Genomic DNA, 23,154 nt, shown 5'->3' with positions numbered 1-23,154 from the left:
CCCCGGCATCTTCTTCTCGAGCAAAGTCAAAAGTTATCGACACGCCCCAAATGCCACCTCTCACCGATTCCCCTGATGATAATGCAACTGGTCGCAAGGGTAACTTCACTCCTGATGAAGACCTCCAGCTTTGTCAATCGTGGCTTAACATCTCACAGGATCCGCTTATCGGCAATGGTCAAACTTCAAATGCAATGTGGCTTAGAATTGCAGCGGACTTCAAGAAACAAATGCTTCTCAAGACCGATCCTAAAGACTACACCGAACGATCTGAAGAATCCCTGCAATGTCGATGGCGCCCTATGAACAGAATGATCAACAAGTATGTTGGATATCTCTCCAAGGTTAAGAGCTTCCACGGTAGTGGTAAATCCGCCCACGACATCACCGCAGACGCACACGAGATGTACTTGCAGAGAGAGAAACATGTCTTCAAACATGTTCAATGCCACAACCTTTTATCAACTGCCCCGAAATGGGCCGACTACAACACTGAACTGGCTAGACGTAGCAATCCGAATCCCACTCCTCCCAAACCTACCCCTTCTGTCATTTCAATTCGGTCAACCACAGCGTCTCTGACCGATCTTGAAGATTCTGACATCGAAGTCATATCTTCTGACTCTCATGATCGCCCTATGGGGAACAAATTTGCCAAAAAATCAAAGCACGCGGAATCTCTTCTGTCGCAGTTGGTAGATAGCACCAAGGCCATCGCGGTGGCTAGTGGCTCGATTGCTTTAGATTCACAAATACAAGCCTCAGCGGTCGACTTCCTTACTGATGATGTTGTACTCAAGACAGATCTTTCCACGCTTCAAGGTGATATCAGATTGTATTATCAAATGAAGCAGGCTGAGATAGTCAAGAAGAGAATGGCTAATATGAGGGCTGAACATGGGCAGTAGTAGTCATTTACCTCATGTTGAGATCAGTCATGGTTTATTTACTCGTTTCACTCAATTTATGCTTCTTGGTTGTTTGTCTGTGCAGTTTATGTTTTTGCTTGTAAATTTCTCTTTACTTACTTATTAACCTTCGTTCTGTCTCTGCCTCTGTGTGCTGTGTGTGATTTTGTAGATACGACTTTCCCAAAAAAATTTATTGCTGTGTATTTAGTTCATTGCTATTTTTCATGTCATGTTGATAATTATAAACATATTGATTTTTATACACCTTTGGATGATAGTATAGTAGCATCGACCGGCTTCCGCAAGTAAGCTACTAATTGCAGTTCCCCCATTCTGGAACAAGTCGTGAGAGTAACCAGGTGCGTTATTGGGTGATTTGCAACTTGGGTTATTTGCAACTCTGGTGTTTCTCCAGGTTGCCATGACTGATCTTAGATTAATATTAATTATTTCAATAATGAATAATCTACGATGTGGCCTCCTCTCAATACTATAAAAAAGGCTTGATCTTATGTGAGGTTCAAGAAAGATCTCGTTCTCAAACTCCACTGTTTGTTCATAGTTTACTTTACCTCTGTATATATCAACGCTTACACATTCCTTCTGAGTTAACCTTGTCGAACTCTTAAATCATAATGTCTTCTTCCAGCGGCAATTCCGGGAATCAAGCAACCCCAAGTTCCCCCGATGTCACCTGGATGGGTACGACGTTTGGAACCGGATTTTCGCCCCAAGGATTCCTCCGATACAACCGGATTCATCAGGACCTAGCCGAAGGACAAGGCGATAATCGTCGGGAACTTGTAGATCCCAGATTGCGAACACCTGAAAGCGAAGGTGAGTATAAGTCTGATAGTTTGTATTAAACTATCATACTGACTTTCTAATCATTAGGAAACTCCCGCGATTCATCTCCAGATATAATAATTATTGCTTCCAACCGCGGTAACAACCACACGCCCAACGTTCAAGGTCAACATGATCTTTAATGCAAAAACCCTGCATGCAACACTAAGTTAACATATTTTATCCTTAGGCAACCATCCCAGCCCCCGAGCTCAACGAGAATTAGAGCGATTGGAGGAGTATCAACGCCGACAAAGAACCAAACAAGAAATGTGACGTATCATTAAAGTCATTCAAAGTAAGAGAAGAGAAGAGTTTTGAGTCCTTTGTGAAGCTCTTGGCCAGGTTTACAATTACCAAGGACGGTACCTTCAAGGGCCAGGTGAAAAGGAGTCTGCCGCTCATATTTTATGAGAGGGTGGTTTGGGAGCCGAATTTGTAAATGTATTTGATCATGAAGCCAAATGGGCTTGGCTTCAAGCTTGTGTGAACGCGCTTTAGAACGCGCTTTAGTTAGCATTTTATGATAGTCTATGATGTGTGGTTGAATCATTCTTGTATTGCGTTGTTGCTCTTCTCATGTTATCTTTTGGTAGTGTCTCGCTCTCGCAGAAGCAGTTTAGATGAAATGAATCTAAACTGATTCATGGGTCCGTATACTCTTGCATACAATACAAATGCTGAGGGATAAAGTGAACATAAAGTAAATGGCAAGGTGAAAAAGTATATGTACAATATATAATAAGACAAAAAAAAACCTCGATGACCCATGAACTGAGTAAAAAGATGGATGACATTCAGATTCCACCAGCCTCACCCCCTCTCCTTAATCCCGCCGCACCTCGTAAGCTCCAGAGATGCTCGATAAGGTTGTTTTGTAGTTGCTGATGTAAATTTTGATCTTCAACTTGGCTTTGCATATTGAGATAACACTGATAAGGAGTCATGTCATCATCTGGATGTAGCACCTCCACTATATCCACCAGAGGAATTACTTCGTGGGGCTCTGTTGGAACAAAATCTCGTTTAATTTCTTTTACTAATAATGTTGTGTTATGAACATAGAATATGTAATATGTAACTGCTTTACTCACAACCTTTCTGACTGAACTTTAACCCAACCACAACATGTATTGCTTAGTTCAATATATCAGATCACAAGTTGTAGAAAACTTTCTTTTCATCAATCATTAGAAAGTTTTCTTTTTAACACCACATCATAGTTCATCAACTCTTCTCCGGATACTTCATCTCCTTCTAAGACTGTCTGACTAATTGATGTGTTGTTTGATCTGATTAGGTATGAATAAGTTCTTCATAATTGTGTTTCTGTTTTTGTCTGTTTTGAATGAAATCAATTATTAGAAAGTTTTCTTTTTGACACCACATCATAGTTCATCAACTCTTCTCCGGATACTTCATCTCCTTCTAAGACTGTCTGACTAATTGATGTGTTGTTTGATCTGATTAGGAATCAGAGATTCCTTTAGGCTCCCCGCCTCGCTCATCCTCAACTACCATGTTGTGGAGGATGACACAACATAACATGATAGATTTCAATACTTTTGGACTCCACATACGCGCTGGACCAGCCACTATCGCAAATTGCGATTGTAGAATGCCAAAAGCGCATTCAACATCCTTTCGAATAGATTCTTGCAACGTTGCAAACCACTGTAGAAGTTAAATAACATACCGCATGTCAGTAATACTGTTCTCGTAGAGAGAATATACACAAGAGTATAATAAATACCTGTTTTTTCACGTCTTGTGGATGTGAAATGGTTTTAACAATAGTAGACCACTTGGGATAGATTCCGTCCCCCAGATAATATCCTTTGTTGTACTGGTGACCATTAACTTCAAAATTAACCTCGGGTGCTTCACCTCGGCAAAGACAATCGAATAACGGAGAATGGTTGAGTACATTGAGATCATTAAGTGAACCAGGAATTCCAAAGAACGCGTGCCATATCCAACAATCTTTGGATGCAACGGCCTCCAACACAATAGTTGGGCCACCTTCTTTGCCTTTATACTGACCGCTATGCGCCCTGGGGCAGTTCTTCCAACGCCAATGCATGCAGTCAAGTGAACCTAGCATGCCTGGGAAGCCCCATTCTTTGTTTTCCTCAAGAAGTCTGGCAGTGTCCTCTGCGTTGGGTTCTCGGAGGTATTCTGCTCCAAAACGAGACACAACGGCGGCACAAAATCGTTTCATACTCTCCGTAGAGGTTGTTTGGCCCAGACGTAAGTTTTCGTCGTTCATGTCCGCAGGAGTCCCGTAGGCGAGCATTCTAATGGCGGTGGTGCATTTTTGTAAAGGAGTTAGGCCCAGTCTTTGACAAGCATCGCGTTTTTGAACAAAGTAGCGGTCCTCTGCAGTGACACCTTTGACAACGCGCAAGAAAACATTGCGTCCCATCCGGTAATGATGACGAAACTGATAGTCATTGTAACGAGGATTATCCACGAAGTAGTCTTTCATCAATTTCTCATGTCCTTCTTCGCGGTTACGTTCGATGTTGGGAGCTTTTCCAGGCTTGGAGCCACCCCCTCGTCGCTTGTGAATATCTTGAGAAGTAATGAAGTGACGAGCTACAGACGAGGTCACTTGGCCAGCATCAACTATTGTTTGCATACGATTATTTGTTTGGGCACATATAGATAACAGGTTGTTTAATGCGAGAGGATGGGGATCTGGCTGATCAGCCATTTGATCACACGTTAAGATTAAAGATCACCGTGAAGAGGAAAGGAATACGGAAAAAGATAAGATATATCGAGAAAAAGATGTGATCGGTTTCAACTGAGCAGTGAAACCGATCACCACCAAAAACCGACTACTCAGAGATAATGTCTGTCACTTCCGTGGCAGACAATATCTCTTTGTGGATATCTAAATTTCCACTTTCTCGTGTTTACACGGCAACGGTTTTCTCGAACGCCGGGCATATTCCATTGACCTGTCATACAGTCTTTGTACAGACAATTACAGAGACCCAAAAGGGTCGGATTTTACACTGCCCGGTGGTGATGCTCTTACTGATTGTATCTCTGTCTGGCAAAATCAAGTATCTGTCAGTAGCTTAATTGTATTGATAGATACAGTCAAACCTGTGCAATTGCATAATTTGGGGGGAACAGCTGGCCTATGCAATTTCATGGGTTATACCAAGTGAGGTAAGATACAGCATAGATCAAAATGCATAAAGTTAGGGCCCGTTCCGCTCAATTTCCCAAAAGTTGTCACGCAAAAACAATTTTTGATTTTGCCCCTTTTTTGAGGGGCAAAATCAAAAACGTGAAACTCGGCTTTTCCATTACCGAACAGTCAACGGAAAAGGTCAACGAAAGATCATTTATTGATTGGACAAGGGGGGCAAAAGCGGCTTTTGACTTCAAAAACAGCCTCAAGCCTGTTTTTGATTTTGAACCAACTTTTGATCAAAAGTGGTTTTTGATTTTGATCAAAAACCACTTACCAAACGGTCGTGTTTTTGACGAAAATCAAAAGCCACTTTTGGTCAAAAGTGATTTTGGACTTTGGTGTAGCTTTTTACCAAAAGTGGCTTTTGGGTTCCAGCCAAACGGGCCCTTATGCATTTTCACAGGCTAGGGTTAGGCTTTAATTAGACTTAGGGCTCAAGGTTTATGTATAGTTAAGTGCAATCTTATCTTGTATTTGGGCTAGAAGCTATGCAATTAGGCTTTCAAGACCTGTTTTTTTGAATTTTGAACTATGCATTATCATTTTTGACATAATTATGCAATAAATTCAGCTTTTAGTCCACACCAAGTTGGTGGAAGTCCTGGTCTATGCAAAATGGCTGGTTATGCAGTTGCACGTGTATGCAATCGCACGGGTCTGACTGTAGAAATGATAACATCAACATCCTCCATTCATCATAATCCTAGGACCAAATAATGAACACCAAACAGACCTTCACCATATCTCAAAAACATGAACATGATCAACAAATCCCTTCAACACCATCCCATGTTATGTTTCCCAGTCATTCAACATAAATAACTTCACCATGATCACTTGGACCTCTTTCTTGGCTTCTTACACTGTCATGATTAGTCACTCTCCCAAATGAAATCATGTTTCTTTTTGCAATGATCAATGGACATTTATATGATAATATTGAATGATTCCAAAAAAAAAATGAAAACTTATTCCAATTGGGAGGGTATTTAATCCTGACAGTTTTACCTGAGTAAATTGGACAGATTTGGAATTTGACAAAACATACAATCTTGGAAATATCTTTGTAGTACTTACAGAATCATTTAAACAAAACCCCAAGGTGGGCTAGACAAAAACTTTATGAGTTACTCCAACCCACACCCTATGGGGTGGCCAGCATACATACATAATATATATAAATATGAAACTTAACACTTATACAACTGCTTAAAACCATAAAAAGAACATTTGACAATGTAGATATAAATCAAATATAAAAAAGATGAAAAACATCTTATACTTTCTTTAATAAAATTGAATGATGAAGAAACTAATCTAAAGAAGAACCATACTAAACATCAAGAAGTCCAAGATAGAAAATACATAGATCCTTAATTGTTGTTTTTTATATGTATATTTTGAACAGATACCAACTCATCTGTCTTGTTTTTCCAAAAAATGAATCTCATCACTTTCCTCAAAGATAAATACATATTGAAATCTTGAAGGGTGGGAGGGTGGTTTTTTTGATAATATGAATAAAGTTTGATCTTTGATGAACTTGTTAACCTGAACTTACAAATATTGGTGAATCAGGTAAGAAGCAGATGAAAGAAAGGAAAACAGATTCAATGGTGAAGGTAAACAGGTATGATGTCATATTACCATTGAGGTAATATGGAAACAAAAAACCCAATCTGACAATTACATCTTTCCATCTCTGAGTACCTACATTCCAATATTCCAATCAGTAAGTAACAAGTAACCTACAACTATTCAGTTCTTTCTGATTGTTTTAAAGATGAGAGCAGAACTAACAGACATCCCATCTCCCCTCATTTCATGATTTAATTTCTCAATAGTCTTGCACCATTATCATGTGGCCAATTTCCTGTGAAATAATTTCATCTTGCCTTCCAGAAGCATCATTTCCCATCTTATTCAATGGTTGTGATTCCCTCAGACTCTGAAAAATCAGTCCAGTCTCATAGCAAGATGGTGTCTGAGTCTGAACATTCAGTAAATAGTTACAGGAATGAGAAGTGTAGCTAAGAAGGCAAGCATTCCAACAGTTTTTGGGCAAGATGGGATCCACTTCCTTGAAAAAAAAACTAGTGTACAATATGCACAAGAGGAGTGTACATATCTTTGCTCCTTGGACCATATAGGAATCTTTGGTAGGGAGATGTGTAGAGCAATTGCAAGCCAGCTCTTGCAAAATAATTTACGCTGAGCAATCAGTGTGTGCAAGTTTGGGGTACGGCCCTTGCTTGCTACCTTGTCAGGCAAGCCCAGGACTTTGTTAAGTTTAGCAAAAAAAATTGTTGGTGAAATAACAAAAATTTCACACTGGAACATAGCTTGTTTGTTGGTATATTTACTAGGAGCTATCCGGCCCCGGAGACCTGATGAGCTGACACCCCGAGTTGTCTCTGGATCTCCACGGGTATTTCTTGGTCTCGCTGAGGTTATGTATCGGTCCGTAGCGGGCTCTGTGTAAAACGATGTTTTCATAACTACAGTTGTATCTAATTTCTCTCCGCTGAGCTCATGATTGCTGACTTCACTTTAATCAAACACTTCACAACCCATCAACGATAATATGCCCAATATTCTTAGTCCTCAATGGGCTACGACCTCAATGTTGGCTGACGATGATGATGATGATGATTGGCAAGAGGTCAGTTTCTGTATCAATTCACCATTTTTGGCGAACTCATTCATTTTCAATGTCTTGGTCCTTCATATGTTCTCAGATGCCCGTTATTCGTTCAGATAGTACAGACCTCGATGATGAGGACAAGAAGAAGTTTAGATACTTAGCCCCCGAAGTTCGTCAATCTCAATCAACTCCCACCACTCGAAACTTTGCATCCAATGCTACTGGACAATTACTAGATTTATCAGAAGCTGCAGCTTCAAGGGGTGAAGATTGGCGGGAGAAATCTCATAAAGTCGAAGAATCAAATTATACACGAGTTGGTTTAGATGATGATCCTGAAGAGGATAACCTCAATATGCGAACTCAATACTTATTTGATGACGAGAGAGGAATGACTCCCCTGAATCAGATGCAACAAACCAAGACCTTATTGACAGAGGGTCAACGAATAGCATACGTAGGACTATGTCGACTTGTGATGAAGGAAATGATTCAAGCTTTGAAGCGAGGTGGACATGATGAGATGGCGCCAGCAGTCGAAAGCATGTCACATTGGTCAACGAAAATTATCAGTCGACTCTATCAACATATGGATGTGGAGCCAAAAGGTGATTTCCTAAGAATTTGATGATTTCCACTCGTTCGTAAGGTTGATGCTTATTAATATGTGTATATTTTACATTCATTTTTTAACTTGGCTATCCTATTCATCTACACGTCAATCAGAACAACAAATGATCGAACAATTGGCTGAACATGGCGTCTCAGCTGATGACCTCGTTCCTTCTCTGATCACCACACATACCGTACCTAATCCGACTTATGATCCCTCAGCCACAAACGAGGATCTGGGAGCCGAAAGATCCAAGCTCGAGGAGTTGAAGCTCGAAGCCGACCGAACTCGTCAAGAAGATGTCCTTCAAAACAATCTCAAGGAGTCAGACTCTCGGTCGCGGAGTAGCCTCGAAGATGCATGGGCCACAAAGGAAGTTGGGGGTATGTATGGATCTAGTCCTGTGATCGGTTCTTTGGTACCACCTAAGGCTTTCAGTCCATTTGGCGATGGAAGCGACGAAAATTTAACGCAAGCCTCGACATGGGCGAGTAGCTCAAACAACACAATAAGAACAGATAAGCCGTCGTCATTTTCCAAATTCGGTGCTTCAATACAAGACGATGACGATGACGGCGACATCGGTGATGCGCTCTCAACACCAACACCTAAAGCTCGCCCAACAAATGGTGTCCCTATTGAACCTGATCCAGCTGTTACAGGAGAAAACACTAACGAAACACAGCCATCATCTGACAACCCCAACTTGATTGCGCCACTTCCTCATACACTTCCTGGTGTCTCGACTACTCTAACAGCAGCTGACGAAACAGTCACACTCGATATCAGATGGACCGTTCTCTGTGATCTGTTTTTGGCGGTGATTGCGGACAGTGTCTATGATGCGCGGTCAAGAGTGTTAATCGGTAGATGTGCCCACAAGTTGAATTTATCATGGATGGATGTAGTACGCTTCGAAAGACGATTGACAGAAGCCCTAGAAGTACAAGAAGGTATCAGCAAAGCGGATCACACGGATGTCATCGAGGCGCACCAAAAACAGTCACGAAACAAGCGACTACTAATGGTAGGTGCTGCGACCATTGGTGGTGGACTTGTAATTGGTTTAAGTGCTGGTCTGCTGGCTCCTGTCATTGGAGCCGGACTTGCAGCAGGATTCACCACAATCGGTATCGGTGGTACCTCAGGCTTCTTGGCTGGTGCGGGTGGAGCAGCGGTAATTACGACGGCAGGCACGGTCACTGGAATGAACATTGCTGGCAAAGGGATGGGTAAACGAACTCAATCTGTCACGACTTTTCAGATCTTGCCTCTTCACAACAATGGAAGGGTAAATGTGTTTTTAACGATGTCCGGGTGCGTGTCATATCTGCCTCTCTGTGTTTCGTCTCACTCGTCAAATATGGCCTGGTTGGCCACGTATCCATTACTGAAACTCATTTGGTCGATTTTTTTGATCATCTCACAAACTTTATGATTCCTATACACCTCGAAATCGCTATGCAAACATTCTCTTGGTCAAGAAGAGCAGATTCATGGAAGGCGCCAATGATGACGTGCGATTACCATTTAGCGTGATGGACCAGTCGATGGGAGATGTACTGTCAATACTATGGGAACCACAGATGATGGGCGAGACTGGAAACATCATTCGGATCTTAACATCCGAAGTTTTGACTCAAGGTGTTCAGCAAGTCTTACAAGCCACAGTACTGACAGCTTTGATGAGCGCGCTTCAGTGGCCGTTGATGTTGACAAAACTTGGCTACCTTATCGATAACCCTTGGTCGAATGCACTCGACCGAGCTCGAGCAGCTGGAGCAGTACTAGCGGATGTGTTAATTAAACGACATGTGGGTGTGAGACCAGTGAGTCTTATCGGGTTTTCACTCGGTGCGCGGGCCATCTTTTATGCACTAGTGGAACTTGCTCGTAAGAAGGCATACGGAATCGTTCAAGAAGTCTATCTTCTCGGAGCTACTGTCACTGCACCTACACGAACTTGGAGGGATGTAAGGGGGATCGTAGCTGGTCGATTTGTTAACGGATATTGCAAGAGGGATTGGATTTTAGGATACCTCTACCGTGCTACAACTGGTGGATTGAGAACTGTGGCCGGACTTGGTCCGGTTGACTCCGTCCCTGATCTCGAGAATGTGGACTTGACGGAAATTGTGGTGGGACATATGAGTTATCGAGCGCAGATGCCTGTCATTTTGGAAGAACTTGGTTTTCGAGTCACCGCCGATCACTTTGATGAACCTGAAGCTATGCAAGAGGATGATGAACCAGAGAAAGAGACATCGACACAAATTAAAACAGTCAAAGAAGCAGAAGAAAAGAAACGGATGATCCTTGGTTTTACTAAGAAATTGAAATCTGCGGCTCCTAAGACGACGAAATCGAGTAAATCAAAGAATGAAAAGAATGAAGATCAACCTGAACGAATGGAAAAGTCAGACAGTCGGACTAAAGTCACATCACCTTCATCAAAATCGCAATCAGATTCGGCGCCATATCAGTCATTATCGGCTGAACGAGCCGGATCTAGTACATCAGAATCCGATGACGATCAAGCAGCTACACCTAAAGCAGATTTCGTTCATACGTTTGATGTACGGGCCATTAAATCACAATTAGCTAAATCAGGACTTGATGATAGTAGTGGATGGAATCAAAAAAGTAATGAAGGAACATCTAAATGGAATCAAACTTCTAGATCACAATTTTGGACTAAGAATGAGAATTCCACCGGGTCATCAACAAGTTGGAAAGAATCAGATCCTTGGAAATCTTAAAGGTTACGATTTGCCACTTCTACTGTTCCCTCTGTTGACTCTTTATGACTTTGTAAGTATACATGATGAAATAACGTTTACCCTTTTTCATCTTTATTTTTCAATTTGCTCATTTTTATTCAATTTGTCTTTGATTTTTGATTTGAGGGTTCTTTTTATATTTGACAATTGAGGTATGATCAATGATGTATCGTACCGATTGATTCTTACAATCTCAATTATTTTTCACAATTGACCCATTTTTGATGCCTTTAAGATTTCGATTTTGGATTTCATTGTCTTATGATTCTCCTGCGAAGAGAGGATTGCAGTTTTCCGTTGTTTTGAAGTCGTTGATTATTGTTGTGTTTTAGAAATTTATATATTGAGATTCGTAATTTCGTCGAAATACTCTTTGCCAGCTGTTTATAAAGTTTTGTATTTGTTTCTTTGCAACAAAAAACATTTTTAATTTCTCGACTTGCTACATATTTATATCAATTCACCTGCCAAGTTTACTCGTAGATATCACCACATTCTGAGACTATTGGACCTGTTAAGAGACTTGCCTCATAAACAAGCCTTGGGATTCAACATATATATTGCCATCATTGAAGAGCTTTGAATTAACTTTGGACCAAAAGCTTTCTTTCTGGTAACACCTTTGAAGAAAATCTACTCCTTCCCGGGGTTCACTGCGACTTTCACTTCAGTTCGACGATGACTCATACAAATCTGGGTTCCCTTTTCATTGACACTCGAAAGGTCAGAAATCTTTAGCTCAATAACCTTATTCTTTCAGTATACGGTGTTCCATCGGGGATATGGATAGAGGCGAGAACGTTATACCCCTCGAGAAGCCTTGGGATCCCTTCTGTCAAAAAAGAACCGAGCTACATGACGGGTTGAATAAGAAACATGAGAAGGCACACTCCAGGTTATTTTTAAAAAAAATGCGAATTGCTTGATATTGTACCATTATCCAAAGTCTTGAAAGTCAAGCAATTCACACTCTTGTAAGAACAGGGACTTGGGGTGTCACCACAAGGTTCTTATCAAACCCGTCAAGCTGTTCAATTCCTTTATGATATGGGGGATCTTGAGGCTTTTTGAGGTTTATGACGTGCTCTACTCTAGCATGCGATCCTTGCCATATTTCCGATGGAAAATGATAATCCGAATTAAGAATGATTGAGGACCAATCTACTATTTTTAATCAAAAGAACTCAATGTATCAAACGAGCATTGAGTCACATGCCCAGGCACCCTCTCTTGCGTCGGAGAACGAGGATAATCCCCTGGAACAGACATTGTCTATTGTGCTATAAGATTGCCCGAGCTTTAATCAGTAACTTTGACAGAAAGAATGATTCTTAGAATGAGAACTCATCAAGTGAGTCATATCTTCAGTCCACTGTTTGAGACATGCGAAAAATATTGGACGCGTGCAGAGAGCTCCTGAAACGGTTTGCCACACCTTCAAGATAGACCAGAAGGATGAAATAGATGACCACTTAACAAAAGAAAGAGAAACCCCATTCTCTTCAGCGTAAACTAACAAGACAATGAAGCATTAATCATGCCGACTCAAACAGGATCAATCGCAAACGTTTCCACTTTGCATCCCTTGATACGCGCCGGAGAAATAAGAGATAGCTTCTCCGGAAAAGTATGTAGTCAGAACTGAGTTGTTCTACCTTCATTACCACAATTTTTAAACCCAGTTTTAGTGTTAAACCAGAGAACAAGCAAAATCTAGCTCGACGTCAAGCCTGACTATGTCTAGGATCTAAGCAGCACTCGTCGGCTAGAAGATTCAGTGGTCTCGAGAATGGGAAGACTGCATATGAACCAGTTTCTTGGCTGAACAACTTTGAACTATGACGAGGTAGTTCCTTCACCGTTAGATCACGAATAGTCCGAAGCCATAGCGTTATAGCAGGACGCAATAATTCCCATAGCCGTTGAAAGCACAATTCCTGAAGGCAATTGGACGGTGCTCATCCTGGTAGCGGTCGAAGACTTGTTACTGCGTGGTTGCAATTGTTGGGTGTAAGACGGTTGGGCTTTTGTCATGGATGGTGAACCTGAGGGTATCAATGCGGCGGTATTTTTGCCCTGCTTCGTTAGTTCCCTTCATCATCGACATCATCACTCGTATTTGCACAATATCAATCTTATCCATCATCCATCCTGTCTTCTCGCATCACCACACATAAAACCTCTCCAATATCAAAATGCCTCAACTCACAGCACTCACTCAGTCCGCCTTGAAATCGCTCCAAAAGAATCTTTCTAGGCCTTCGAAACCTGGTCAGTCCGCATAAAGAGCCACTCTTGATCGCTAGATAGCAACAAATAATTCCAGGGGACTACGCCTTCTGACTTGAGATTTTGTTTATCTTTGGCACTTCAAATTAGAAGCCACCACTTTTAAAATAATCAACTTTGCAGGAGATGATGACGAATCAGATGTTGCATCAACGGTGATATTGACAGAGGAACAAATCAAACGAGAGCTTTCAGAGACGGTGCCTCGTCAATCTCCACCTCGTCAATCACTATCCCCACCTCGTCGATCACTTCGCCTCATGGCTAAGGAAAACAAAGTGTCGAGAAGCCCATATAAACGCGACGCAGGGGTCACTATTCTCAACTCAGACAAAGGACCGATGAAAGCCCGTTCAGCTAAGAAATTTGCCACGAAGAAAGGACGAAGGGTATCCCGCGCGAGAGGAAAAGGCACCTCTTCCTAAATTCTGTCAGCGCCAGCCCGTAAGACACATTCTCACACACATTAATTGGAATATCGACTGATCATTATACTTTACCTTTGATTTTGATCAATTTTCGAAGAATTTTCAAGAGCCTCATAGGCGGTGTCTTGTTGGGTTATTTTTCGATCATTTAGTCCTATAGGCATACTTATATCATCAAGTCGCTAAGATATAGCACAAATTAAACCGTTGATTTGAGGCTGAGCTGAGAGGAATAAGCCAGCCTTTGTCCGTTTATCAAACATCTTATTCTAATGCATTGCATCATGCATACCTATCCAATCATGGATGATCTATCTTGAATGAGACTGCAAGTATGCATGGAGACTGTGTCAACTTTCTTTGAGGGCAAGATTTTGCCTCAGGATTGTGAAGGCCAAACAACTCCGCAAAGCTCAGAAAGATGTACACGTCCCCTTTCTTTTTAAAAAGTGTGAGGTTGCTTAATTGCATATCATACTATCTAAACAACTAAAACACGTAATCTGATTTCAAAAAAATATGCATATTTTACAACAATGGGCAAGTTATTTGTTGTAGCGTATAATTGTAAAAGAAGCCAACTTGAAACGCCCCCAGTGTCAATTTGGGTTGTTTCCACATCCCCATTCCAAGGTGGAAGGTAAAAGGCCTAGGGATTGTATGTTCTGTTGGAGATGTTTATCATTTGCAATGGTTCCCTTGCAAGTTCTTACAAATGCTTACAAATGCAGGGAATTGAGCAACAGTGACAGAGTTTTGCAGACTCATCCCCAATATGAGGTGGCAGGAAAGCAACACTAAAATGTGTATGTGATATCTTTGTTTACCAATCATGACAACACTCTATGTTTGATTCTGAGGTGAGATGAAGGATTATAATTTATCACGGCGGACTGAGGTATTTTTGTTTCGATGCAATCGAGAATCATTGCTTTGGTGGTGATTCGACGGTGACTGGATCAGAGGCTTGAAATCAGGAAAGCCGATCCGACCCGGCGGGTCTTCCGCTCCTGGGACATGGTCAACAGCCTTTTGCTGAGGAACTGAATCGCCATCGTCAAAGTTCACCACAGACCTTCTCTCGAAGAACCCTTGACAAATTGGATGATGATAATCAACCGAGCCAAGTCTCTTATCAAACCTTGAAAAAGCAATCAATCAGCTCATGATAGTCTGAACTTGCCCTCGGCGAATCTCCTGAAGACTTCGTCTCAAGCTCATTTCCAAGCAAGCTCAAGCCGCCTATTTCACAATGGCATCAGGTCATTCCGCTCCGTCATCGTCATCATCAATTCCAAAGCCAACAGTCAAGGGTCCGGCTCTCCATCAAGTATCGTCAATTGCTTCACTGCGACCGAGTAATCAAACCCCTCACGCTACGCTTTCTTCGGCGTCCGTTGATAAAACCAGTGCCTTTGCAGAACAAGGCGAAGTCAAATCTGGACGAGCACTCAGTGTAAGCAGACGAGCGAGGGATGATTGGATTGTCAGTGGTCAGGAGAAAGGTAAGTTTGAGATTGTCTGATCGAAAAAACTGAGCTGGTGCGTAGGCCTTGGTGCGATGGGACTGATTGATCCCTCTTGACACTGTTGCAGCTTTGTCGTCCGATAGCAAATTTCGAAAATATGCCGCCTTGGTGGAACGCACCTTACTCTCGATCGATCAAGTCAACGAATGGGCTGACTTTATCACCTTTTTAGCCAAATTGCTCAAAACTCTTCAATCTCATCCTCAATATTCCATCATTCCTCATAAACTGATAGTAGCCAAGAGACTCAGCCAGTGTCTCAATCCTGCTTTACCTCAAGGTGTTCATCAACGAGCATTGGACGTTTACGAATACATCCTTACAACAATCGGGTCGGACGGTCTCAGAAGAGATTTACAAGTTTGGAGCGCTGGGCTGTTTCCGTTCTTTCAGTATGCGGCTACGGCTGTACGAGTTAAGTCTATCGACGATTCTTCACTCGAGATATCTTCGTGGGTCAATTTGCTTGAAGGAGTTGAACATTGATGGTCCCTCGCGATTGCCACAGCCAATAGTTCTGGGTCTTTACGAGAAGCATTATCTACCGTTAAAGGCAGACCTCCGACCAGCTATCAAGGCTTTCATTTTGGCGGTTTTACCTGGATTGGAGGAAGAGACCGGTGAACACTTTGAACGAGTGTGCTCCCTGTTAGATCAACTATCAGGCGCAGTATCACTATCATTCTTCTTGCAAAATATGTGGTTGATCTTGATAACTGGGCCGGGTTACCGGATATCAGCTATCAACTTTTTGTGCCGAAGAATGCCTCAATTTGAACCTGATCGAAGCATATCACCAATAGTGGGTGAAGACGTGGGATTGATGGTACGAGGATTCGCCGCTGCGCTCGAGGACAGCAATATCTTGGTCCAACGAGGTATATTGGACTTGATACTGAATCATGCAAGGCTCGACAGCCACGGATTTATCCAGTTGGTGATCTCGCTTTAGTTTATGTCTGTATTTTGTGCCGTTTTTGACACTACCGCCAATTGATGCTCTTCAATTGACAGTGACACTCGACATCTTGACCAGCTCTTACTTACGCGGGCCGCATTGGGGGTAGTCCTCCGAAGAGATTTATCCTTGAGTAGGCGGCTGTACACTTGGCTTCTGGGTCCTATTCCAGCTACCGAAGAACCCGCAGGCCAGCAGCTCAACTACTTTAGAAAATACGGATTGGCTCTGGTCACCGAATCTTTGAGAGAAGACATGCAAGCGGAGTATGTTGATCTGGTCGTCGAACGGCAAAGGCCTTTCAAAATTTTCATCGCTCTACTTGATAAATGGGAGATTGGAGGACCCATCACCGAAGCTTTGGCGTTGGACGCTTTCAGGGCATTGAAAGGAATCTTAAAGCCAGGCGACACACAAGATGAGGTAAATCTACCTTTATTGTCTCTTTCCTTCCACCGATACAGTACATAGTGGTTATTCAATGATCAGTAAGCTTGCAGCTGTTGTTAACCGCCAATATGTTATTCGATGCGCTCGACCCGCACACCACCTGGAAAACGTTGTTTATGTCTGCCCACACCTATGCATTATCGGATAGACCTACCTCAGATGTGAGTTTTGGATGCTGTATCATAGCGAAGGAGCTGATCTTGACTCATAGCATGGTTGTGTAGAGTCTATCATTGATCAGGTTCATCCTCAAAACATTTCGCATCAATGACGAGGAGCTCATCCGAATACATATACCACTCATGGCATTTGTGCTCATCGATATAGTCGATACATGCAAGCTGGAAGGCTCTAAAATACCATTGTTGCAACATGAAGCACTACAAGTCGCTGGGACGCTGTTACAAGAGGTCCCCATCAAAATAGATGAGAATGAAGCCGATGAAGCCGATGTATTAGCCTCAGACTTGTCCAACCTACAATTGGCTCAAACATTCTATGCGGCTAACACCTTCAAGGAGGTCGATCATGGCTGCATCGCCCGCTTGAAACACCGCAAATTTTACACAGCTGGACTGTCAGCCACTCTGCGTATTGTTGCCGATATCGCTTCAAGGCCTTCGGCGGAAAAGCGGTTTGAAATACTCGACGCAGCACTCGACGTGTTGGAAGCTCTTCTTCAATCAATCCAAGCTGCCCATGTTCGCATGGAGCTCGATTGGAAACCGCAAGCTTGGGCGCCTCCTGTTCTTGACTGCCTGCAAGCGTTGGCTATTGATGTAAGATATTTGAGTGTACAATCATTGCGACAAAGCCACTGACAAATGACTAATGTTACCAGGCCAGTGGTTTTGCTTCCACTGAGAGGTTGGTCCGCGTGATGCTGAAACTTTCAGACCAGACCAGCATTTCCCCGGCATTCCCAATAGACTCCCGTACCGCACTATCTGTAATAATCGGCAAAGTGTGTGATTGGCTTCTCAGCGAGTCTTCTGACGGTGATTAGAGATTTCTGCGCAGGGCACTGACAAGAGTTATGCGTGACATATAACTAGTTGCTCGACTTTTTACAGCGGCATGCGGCTCCATTTTTCCTACAGGCCGTGAAGCTCATCTGGGATCTCAACAAATTGTCCAAGTTTAGGCATGTGGAGGGAATTATCACTTCCAGGCTATCCTCTCGAGACCCAACCACCCGAGAGCTAGCATTTGAAGCGTTCGGCAATTTGTGGCGATACACAGGTAAGATCATTATCAACGCTAGGTGGGCACGATGACTTTTCAAGCTGAGAATATCTTCTTACAGACGACGTTCAGCTTCCGGGGGCATGTCTCAGAATCCCAATGTTGATGGTGCTAGACAGTCTCAAGGATGACAACCTGGTCAATCGCCGCTGTGGGGAAGCATGGATGCGATGTAGCCTAAAGTCGTACCTTCGGTAAGCACAATCAATTGATGCCACTTACCGCGCTAGCACGTGAACTGATATATGGTTCTTAGTGTGCTTGATCCTCTTTTCATCACTTTAATTTCTTCGGAAATAAAACGATCACCGACCACCATCACACTCGGAGATCGCACCTTCTCCATTTTTCACTATACTCACCCATTCAATCAAGCTGCAGTCAACCACGCCTTGGAGTGTGTGTTGACTTTGGCGCGTTTCGGCGGGCATGGTTTTACTCGGATTGCTAAGACATGTTATATGAAGCACTCGCATGATCCAGTGTTGCGAAAACTGTTAGATGCTGGTGAGCCTTTTGTATCTTGTCATGGGCCTTAGTGAGTGAGCTTACCTCTGCCGTTCACCAGCTGGGCTGAACGCCGCCACATATTTGGACGGCTTAGTTAAAGTGCTGATTATGTGAGTCCAGGCGTGATATCAATATATTGGCCCTCATCTAAATCCGACGGCTCCTTTCTTTGCAGGTACATCAACAGTGATCCTGCGCCTAGATTGACTCCAGCAATGGAGGCTTTGAACCTTCTCATTCACGCCACGATATCTGATATCTTACAAATGATTGTCTCTCGAGGTGACCTGACCGGGTCGGATTTAGCCATGTTCGAAGATACGCTTAGTAATCGCTTGTTAATATCAATTCGAACCTCAGAATTGAATCTTCAAAACAAATTTTTACATGCGCTTCACGCCATCATCAGCGCGGGCTCAGCATCATCATCTCAATCATTCCGCAATGATTCTCTCGAGATTGGGCGTAGTAATGACAGGGCCGCGCAGTTGTTTACTATTGTGGTTGGTGATGGAGTTACAACTCAACGCAACAGCGCTGTGGTCCATCATTGGATTGATTTTTTGCTGATGACAATTCCACAATTCCGACGATCACTCGATGATGTAGTCAATCCACTGATTGATCGACTAGTGGGCCGTCTACGCACGTTGATATATGACATGATGACGACATATCATGATGACTCTCATGACAAACCAATGGCTTCCGAATCTACCGACTCGGATTTTGCTGTATTTGTCAATGCTCTAGAGCGCTTGATGGTAGTTTTGATTGAAGGAGGCGGTGTCAACACGGGCGGAGGTGACGGGACTGCCAATAAAGGTAGTTCCGAGCGTCTCATGTCCGTCGAATCAAGTGCAGGCTTGTTTGCTGGTGTGTTTGGAGTTTTGGGTGCATCTGAATCAGCCGCACAGCTCCCACATGAACGAGTAAGTCGCGAATCCTTAACTAGAATCACAAAGGGGTTCAAAACACGTTAAGAACATTTCCAAACCATAGATTCATTTGCCTCAACTGACCATGTTACCTCAATAGCCTAAAACCGACTTCCAAGTGCGGCTTGGGACCGCTACTTCTGTCCTCTTGAAATCGTGGGATATTGGCATCAGTATCAGTGATTTGAATGAGGCTGAATCGTCCAGCTCGAAAGCACACTTCGCTTCTCGCATCAAAATCAGAGCTCGAAAGGCGTTCGAGCGGCTTTACAAGGCCGTGCCCAACGAGGTTCTCGAATCCATCATTGACCATTGGAGCTCCGAGACAGCATCCTATTCCACGGTGGGCCCTTCATGTGTATTCACAGTCGGAGACCCAAGAACGTTGATCCAGTCCACTTATCTCTCTGATCCGACAGGATTCTTCAACGGAAGATCATTTGTTCGTCTTGTTAGATCATCTAGCACCAAGTGCTCAAACCATCGTGACCATGCTGTATGAGCGACTTTCTGCCTATGGTCACTTGTCACAATCCGATCGTGGGAAGGCAGTTGCTTCAGCCAGCTTTTTGTAAGCATTTCTTTCGACTGGTACTCTAGTCGAACTTATCAATACCCAATACTCAACAATATCTTGCTTCAACCAGGCCGGAGAGTGTCTTATTTGCCTTCTTGGAGGCTTATCTATCAAGGCTTGAAGGGCCCATCGCTGTACAGATATGGACCATCTCCCTGACGTTTGTTCGTGACGTACTGGCTAATCCGACCATGACCAAGGGTCAAACATTTCCAACACTCAAGTACGTTTGTTTTCCAGGCTCGCGCGTAGCTTGTTGCTTTCATTGATTAACTGTGAGGGCGTGTTATTTTTCGTTCTGTACGGCGTAGGTGTTTTTCCATTCTCGCTGACAAGATCAGTCAAACAAGTGCACTTGAAGACAGACGTATGCGACGAGATCTTCAGGTAATTAATTTCATGAATACACCTCATGAAATATTGACCAGACAATGAATTATCGGTTGAACATCCCTAGGACACGTTTGTCAAATTATGTGACGTCAGTGTCCAAGGTGCTGGGAAGCATCTGGAGCAAAATAAATTAAGAGCGCCGGACTCTATTGGTCAGTAGCTGGTCACCATGAGTTCAAAGCGGTTCCTGAATAAAATTTCTTGCAGGTGACCACCCCTCGCCGGCTGTTGAAGAAGATATGCTGATATCCCCAGTACCACCAAGTATAATACATGACGAGAAGAAAGGTGTAGATATTGAAAAGCCCGCCACAGCTAGTGAAGTTAGTACACATTCACATTCCGTTGACCATCTTTCCATTTGGCGTATGTATATAAAACCTTCTCTGACATCAGCACCTACTTTGGTATTTTCTTTTTTGTCAGATAACAACATTCATGTCCGAAAAAGCTCTTCCTGGTTGTCGCAGGTTTCTCATCGAGCATGAAAAACTGTATGCCATCTGTGTAAACATAATATATTACATAATCACGCCTGCATTCAAGTCTCGGTCTAGGCAAGTCTCTTTTTTACATTATACTGAAGCTTGAATTCGAATCAGATGTTATTCTGACCCCAGTGCACTACTCATCTACAGAACGTCTGAAGTGGATGGTACAATTCTCGATCTCCTCATCGAGATGACCAAGCATTCTGCCGCAGCTAAAGCATGGCGCGCACATGTGACGGAAACATTTGGGGATCCCAAATTTTTCAATTGTTCGCCTGAGACTGGACGGCGATGGAAACTGATTATCCAGGCCCTGTTGAATACTGACAAGGAGCGATTTACGGAAATGCTGAGCCGGCTCACCACAGCGCCGTCCTCTAACATCTTCACCAATAAGGAAATGGAGATGGTTACTAGATCACTCAACCTCAGGCGCATCACTTATGCCATATACGCGGCGGAATACAATCGGTTCCTGGTGCACTTGCCCAGTATACAGGAGAAGGTGGTGGATTTGTTAAGATCTAATGTTGGTGAGATAGTACACGCGGAAGTAAGTCGAGATCAACACACTTCTTCGTCCATTTCCCTTCGTCCATTTCCCTTAGACATTGATCAGATTCTTCGAGAGAAAGGTCGGTTGACTCGGTAATAATTTTGATGTTGAGATTTTCTTCTGAAACTTAGGTCTATCTATGTATGCGAGTGTTATTGTGTCGGATCGCCAATCAGCACCTAGGAGGATTTTGGCCTATCATCTTGACCGAATTGGTATGTTGAGAAATGGTCTTGCGATTATTTTCTGCGAGGCGATCGTTCTGATTCATGCTTGTAGACGCGACTGTTTGAAAGCATGATTGAGAACACGCCCTATTCGCCCCACTTTTTGGCTTTGGCACTCTCAGCATCCAAGTTTCTTGACTTGCTTCTAGTCTTGCAGACTGAGGACTTTCAAATGTAACTCACTTTCAAGACCTGTTTTAAGGCCTTCGGGAGACTGACACAATTTGGTTTTGCATCTCCGTCTGGTTCGCCGGCTTTGGCCGCACCTTTCTCCATCTACTTTCTCAGACACCAATGGATGTTCATTACCGATACAGTCGACGCTATATACCCTCCCGATCCCTGGTTTCCGCATGCGATCATAGATAGGCTAGCAAGCACACTCAATGAACGCAGCAGTCTACCTGTTGATCGTCCAAGGTCATCATTGATCATTCCATCGCAAGTCTCGCCTCCGATCTTTCGTTTGATCAAACCACATCTCTCGCGGCAAGGCTCGTCGACCAGCCTGAGTTCCCGAGTTGGTGGCTTTCCAGGTCGAGATGAACTCTTATCACCAGCAGTGGTGGTAGGTCGACGACCTTTGTTGAGCCGGACGAAGAAAATTGATAATGTCGGGCCATTGGAACGGTTCTTTTCAAAAATCAGTCTAACAAATTATGAAGCATGTTACGCAGGCGGTGTAGTCGATTGGGATGAGGTTGAAGTGGATCTAGAAGTTGATCTTTTTGATGGAAAAGATTGAACCTAGTGTGGATCAAATTGGCTTGGAGACGTGGGTCGCAGTTTACTTTTATTGTGTGAAGTTTCGACTCTTGACTTGCCATGTGAGAGTAGATTGTGAGAAATCGCCTTCCTATAGATATTCTTTTGGTCGCCTCTCTTTTGGGTATGTCATATAATCTATCTCTTCAGAAGAAAATAGAAATTGTTCAAACTTGTCCATCGAGGTAGTACATATCTTTAGATATGAAGCTGTAATAGTATCATCATCAAATTGATCGAATTTGAAAGGATATTGGTGTATGCACCGTAGCCCAGAAAAAGATGGACATGGGTTATTGGGGAAGATTAATTCTCAGCTGCTTTCACCTCACCAACATAGTTGACAAATCTTATCAATACGTAGAAACAATTACACCATATAATTCTCACCCCAGCACTTTGATTGAGCACCTTAGGTGGACATGACCAAAGCCAGAGCTTCAGCCATCCCCTTCTGCTCAGGTCATCGGGCTTGAAACACGCTTACTCCATGGAAGGCACCCCAAGCTTAGTCAATTGAGGAGCTACAGTCACTCAGGCCAATTGATCAATTGTTGTCAATAAGTGCCACTCTTGTTCCTGATCAAACAAAGGGAGAATGGAATGGATTTCTTTGGCTATCCGCATTGATGTGGTCTTTTGATTGGTAGTTTGGGTATCAGAACTCAACAGTAAAAAGAATCACCCAATTTGTATGTTTGATCTTTATGTTTTAAGTGGAGGGTGTGATGCCAAAAAAATCAAAGCTCAACTGTACACAAAAAGAAGAAAGCTGATCTTCAATCATTTCACT

At 43.0% G+C, this 23,154-nt stretch overlaps 4 protein-coding genes across 4 annotated transcripts; all 4 read left to right on the top strand.

The window, feature by feature from the left end:
- Positions 1-1,546: 1,546 nt before the first annotated feature.
- MELLADRAFT_102491 (uncharacterized protein) lies at positions 1,547-2,033 on the top strand (the record flags this gene model as incomplete). The annotated part of the gene is made up of 3 exons (XM_007405174.1): positions 1,547-1,748; positions 1,806-1,883; positions 1,948-2,033. The coding sequence occupies 3 exons, from the start codon at positions 1,547-1,549 to the stop codon at positions 2,031-2,033; spliced, it is 366 nt and encodes a 121-aa protein (XP_007405236.1).
- Positions 2,034-7,931: 5,898 nt separating this feature from the next.
- On the top strand, positions 7,932-11,449 carry MELLADRAFT_41966 (uncharacterized protein; the record flags this gene model as incomplete). Its single annotated transcript, XM_007405175.1, has 5 exons — positions 7,932-8,220; positions 8,339-8,418; positions 8,522-8,561; positions 8,999-9,542; positions 9,718-11,449. 5 exons carry the CDS (start codon positions 7,968-7,970, stop codon positions 10,982-10,984), a joined length of 2,184 nt encoding a protein of 727 aa, XP_007405237.1.
- A 1,751-nt stretch (positions 11,450-13,200) lies between these two features.
- MELLADRAFT_102489 (uncharacterized protein) lies at positions 13,201-13,719 on the top strand (the record flags this gene model as incomplete). Its single annotated transcript, XM_007405176.1, has 2 exons — positions 13,201-13,276; positions 13,385-13,719. The coding sequence occupies 2 exons, from the start codon at positions 13,201-13,203 to the stop codon at positions 13,717-13,719; spliced, it is 411 nt and encodes a 136-aa protein (XP_007405238.1).
- A 1,255-nt stretch (positions 13,720-14,974) lies between these two features.
- On the top strand, positions 14,975-22,341 carry MELLADRAFT_91046 (uncharacterized protein; the record flags this gene model as incomplete). Its single annotated transcript, XM_007405177.1, has 23 exons — positions 14,975-15,227; positions 15,319-15,665; positions 15,724-16,184; positions 16,266-16,632; positions 16,710-16,820; positions 16,884-17,438; positions 17,501-17,623; positions 17,715-17,901; positions 17,951-18,098; positions 18,161-18,411; positions 18,452-18,524; positions 18,590-19,346; positions 19,453-19,695; positions 19,772-19,923; positions 20,000-20,152; positions 20,241-20,316; positions 20,387-20,474; positions 20,530-20,645; positions 20,749-20,873; positions 20,943-21,366; positions 21,501-21,584; positions 21,649-21,770; positions 21,885-22,341. 23 exons carry the CDS (start codon positions 14,975-14,977, stop codon positions 22,339-22,341), a joined length of 5,673 nt encoding a protein of 1,890 aa, XP_007405239.1.
- Between the last annotated feature and the right edge of the window lie 813 nt (positions 22,342-23,154).

Source organism: Melampsora larici-populina (genome assembly GCF_000204055.1).
Source record: "Melampsora larici-populina 98AG31 unplaced genomic scaffold MELLAscaffold_3, whole genome shotgun sequence".
Classification (NCBI taxonomy): Eukaryota; Fungi; Basidiomycota; class Pucciniomycetes; order Pucciniales; family Melampsoraceae; genus Melampsora; species Melampsora laricis-populina.
Note: the sequence above shows the minus strand (reverse complement) of the source record. Positions and strands in the feature narration are given on the sequence as shown.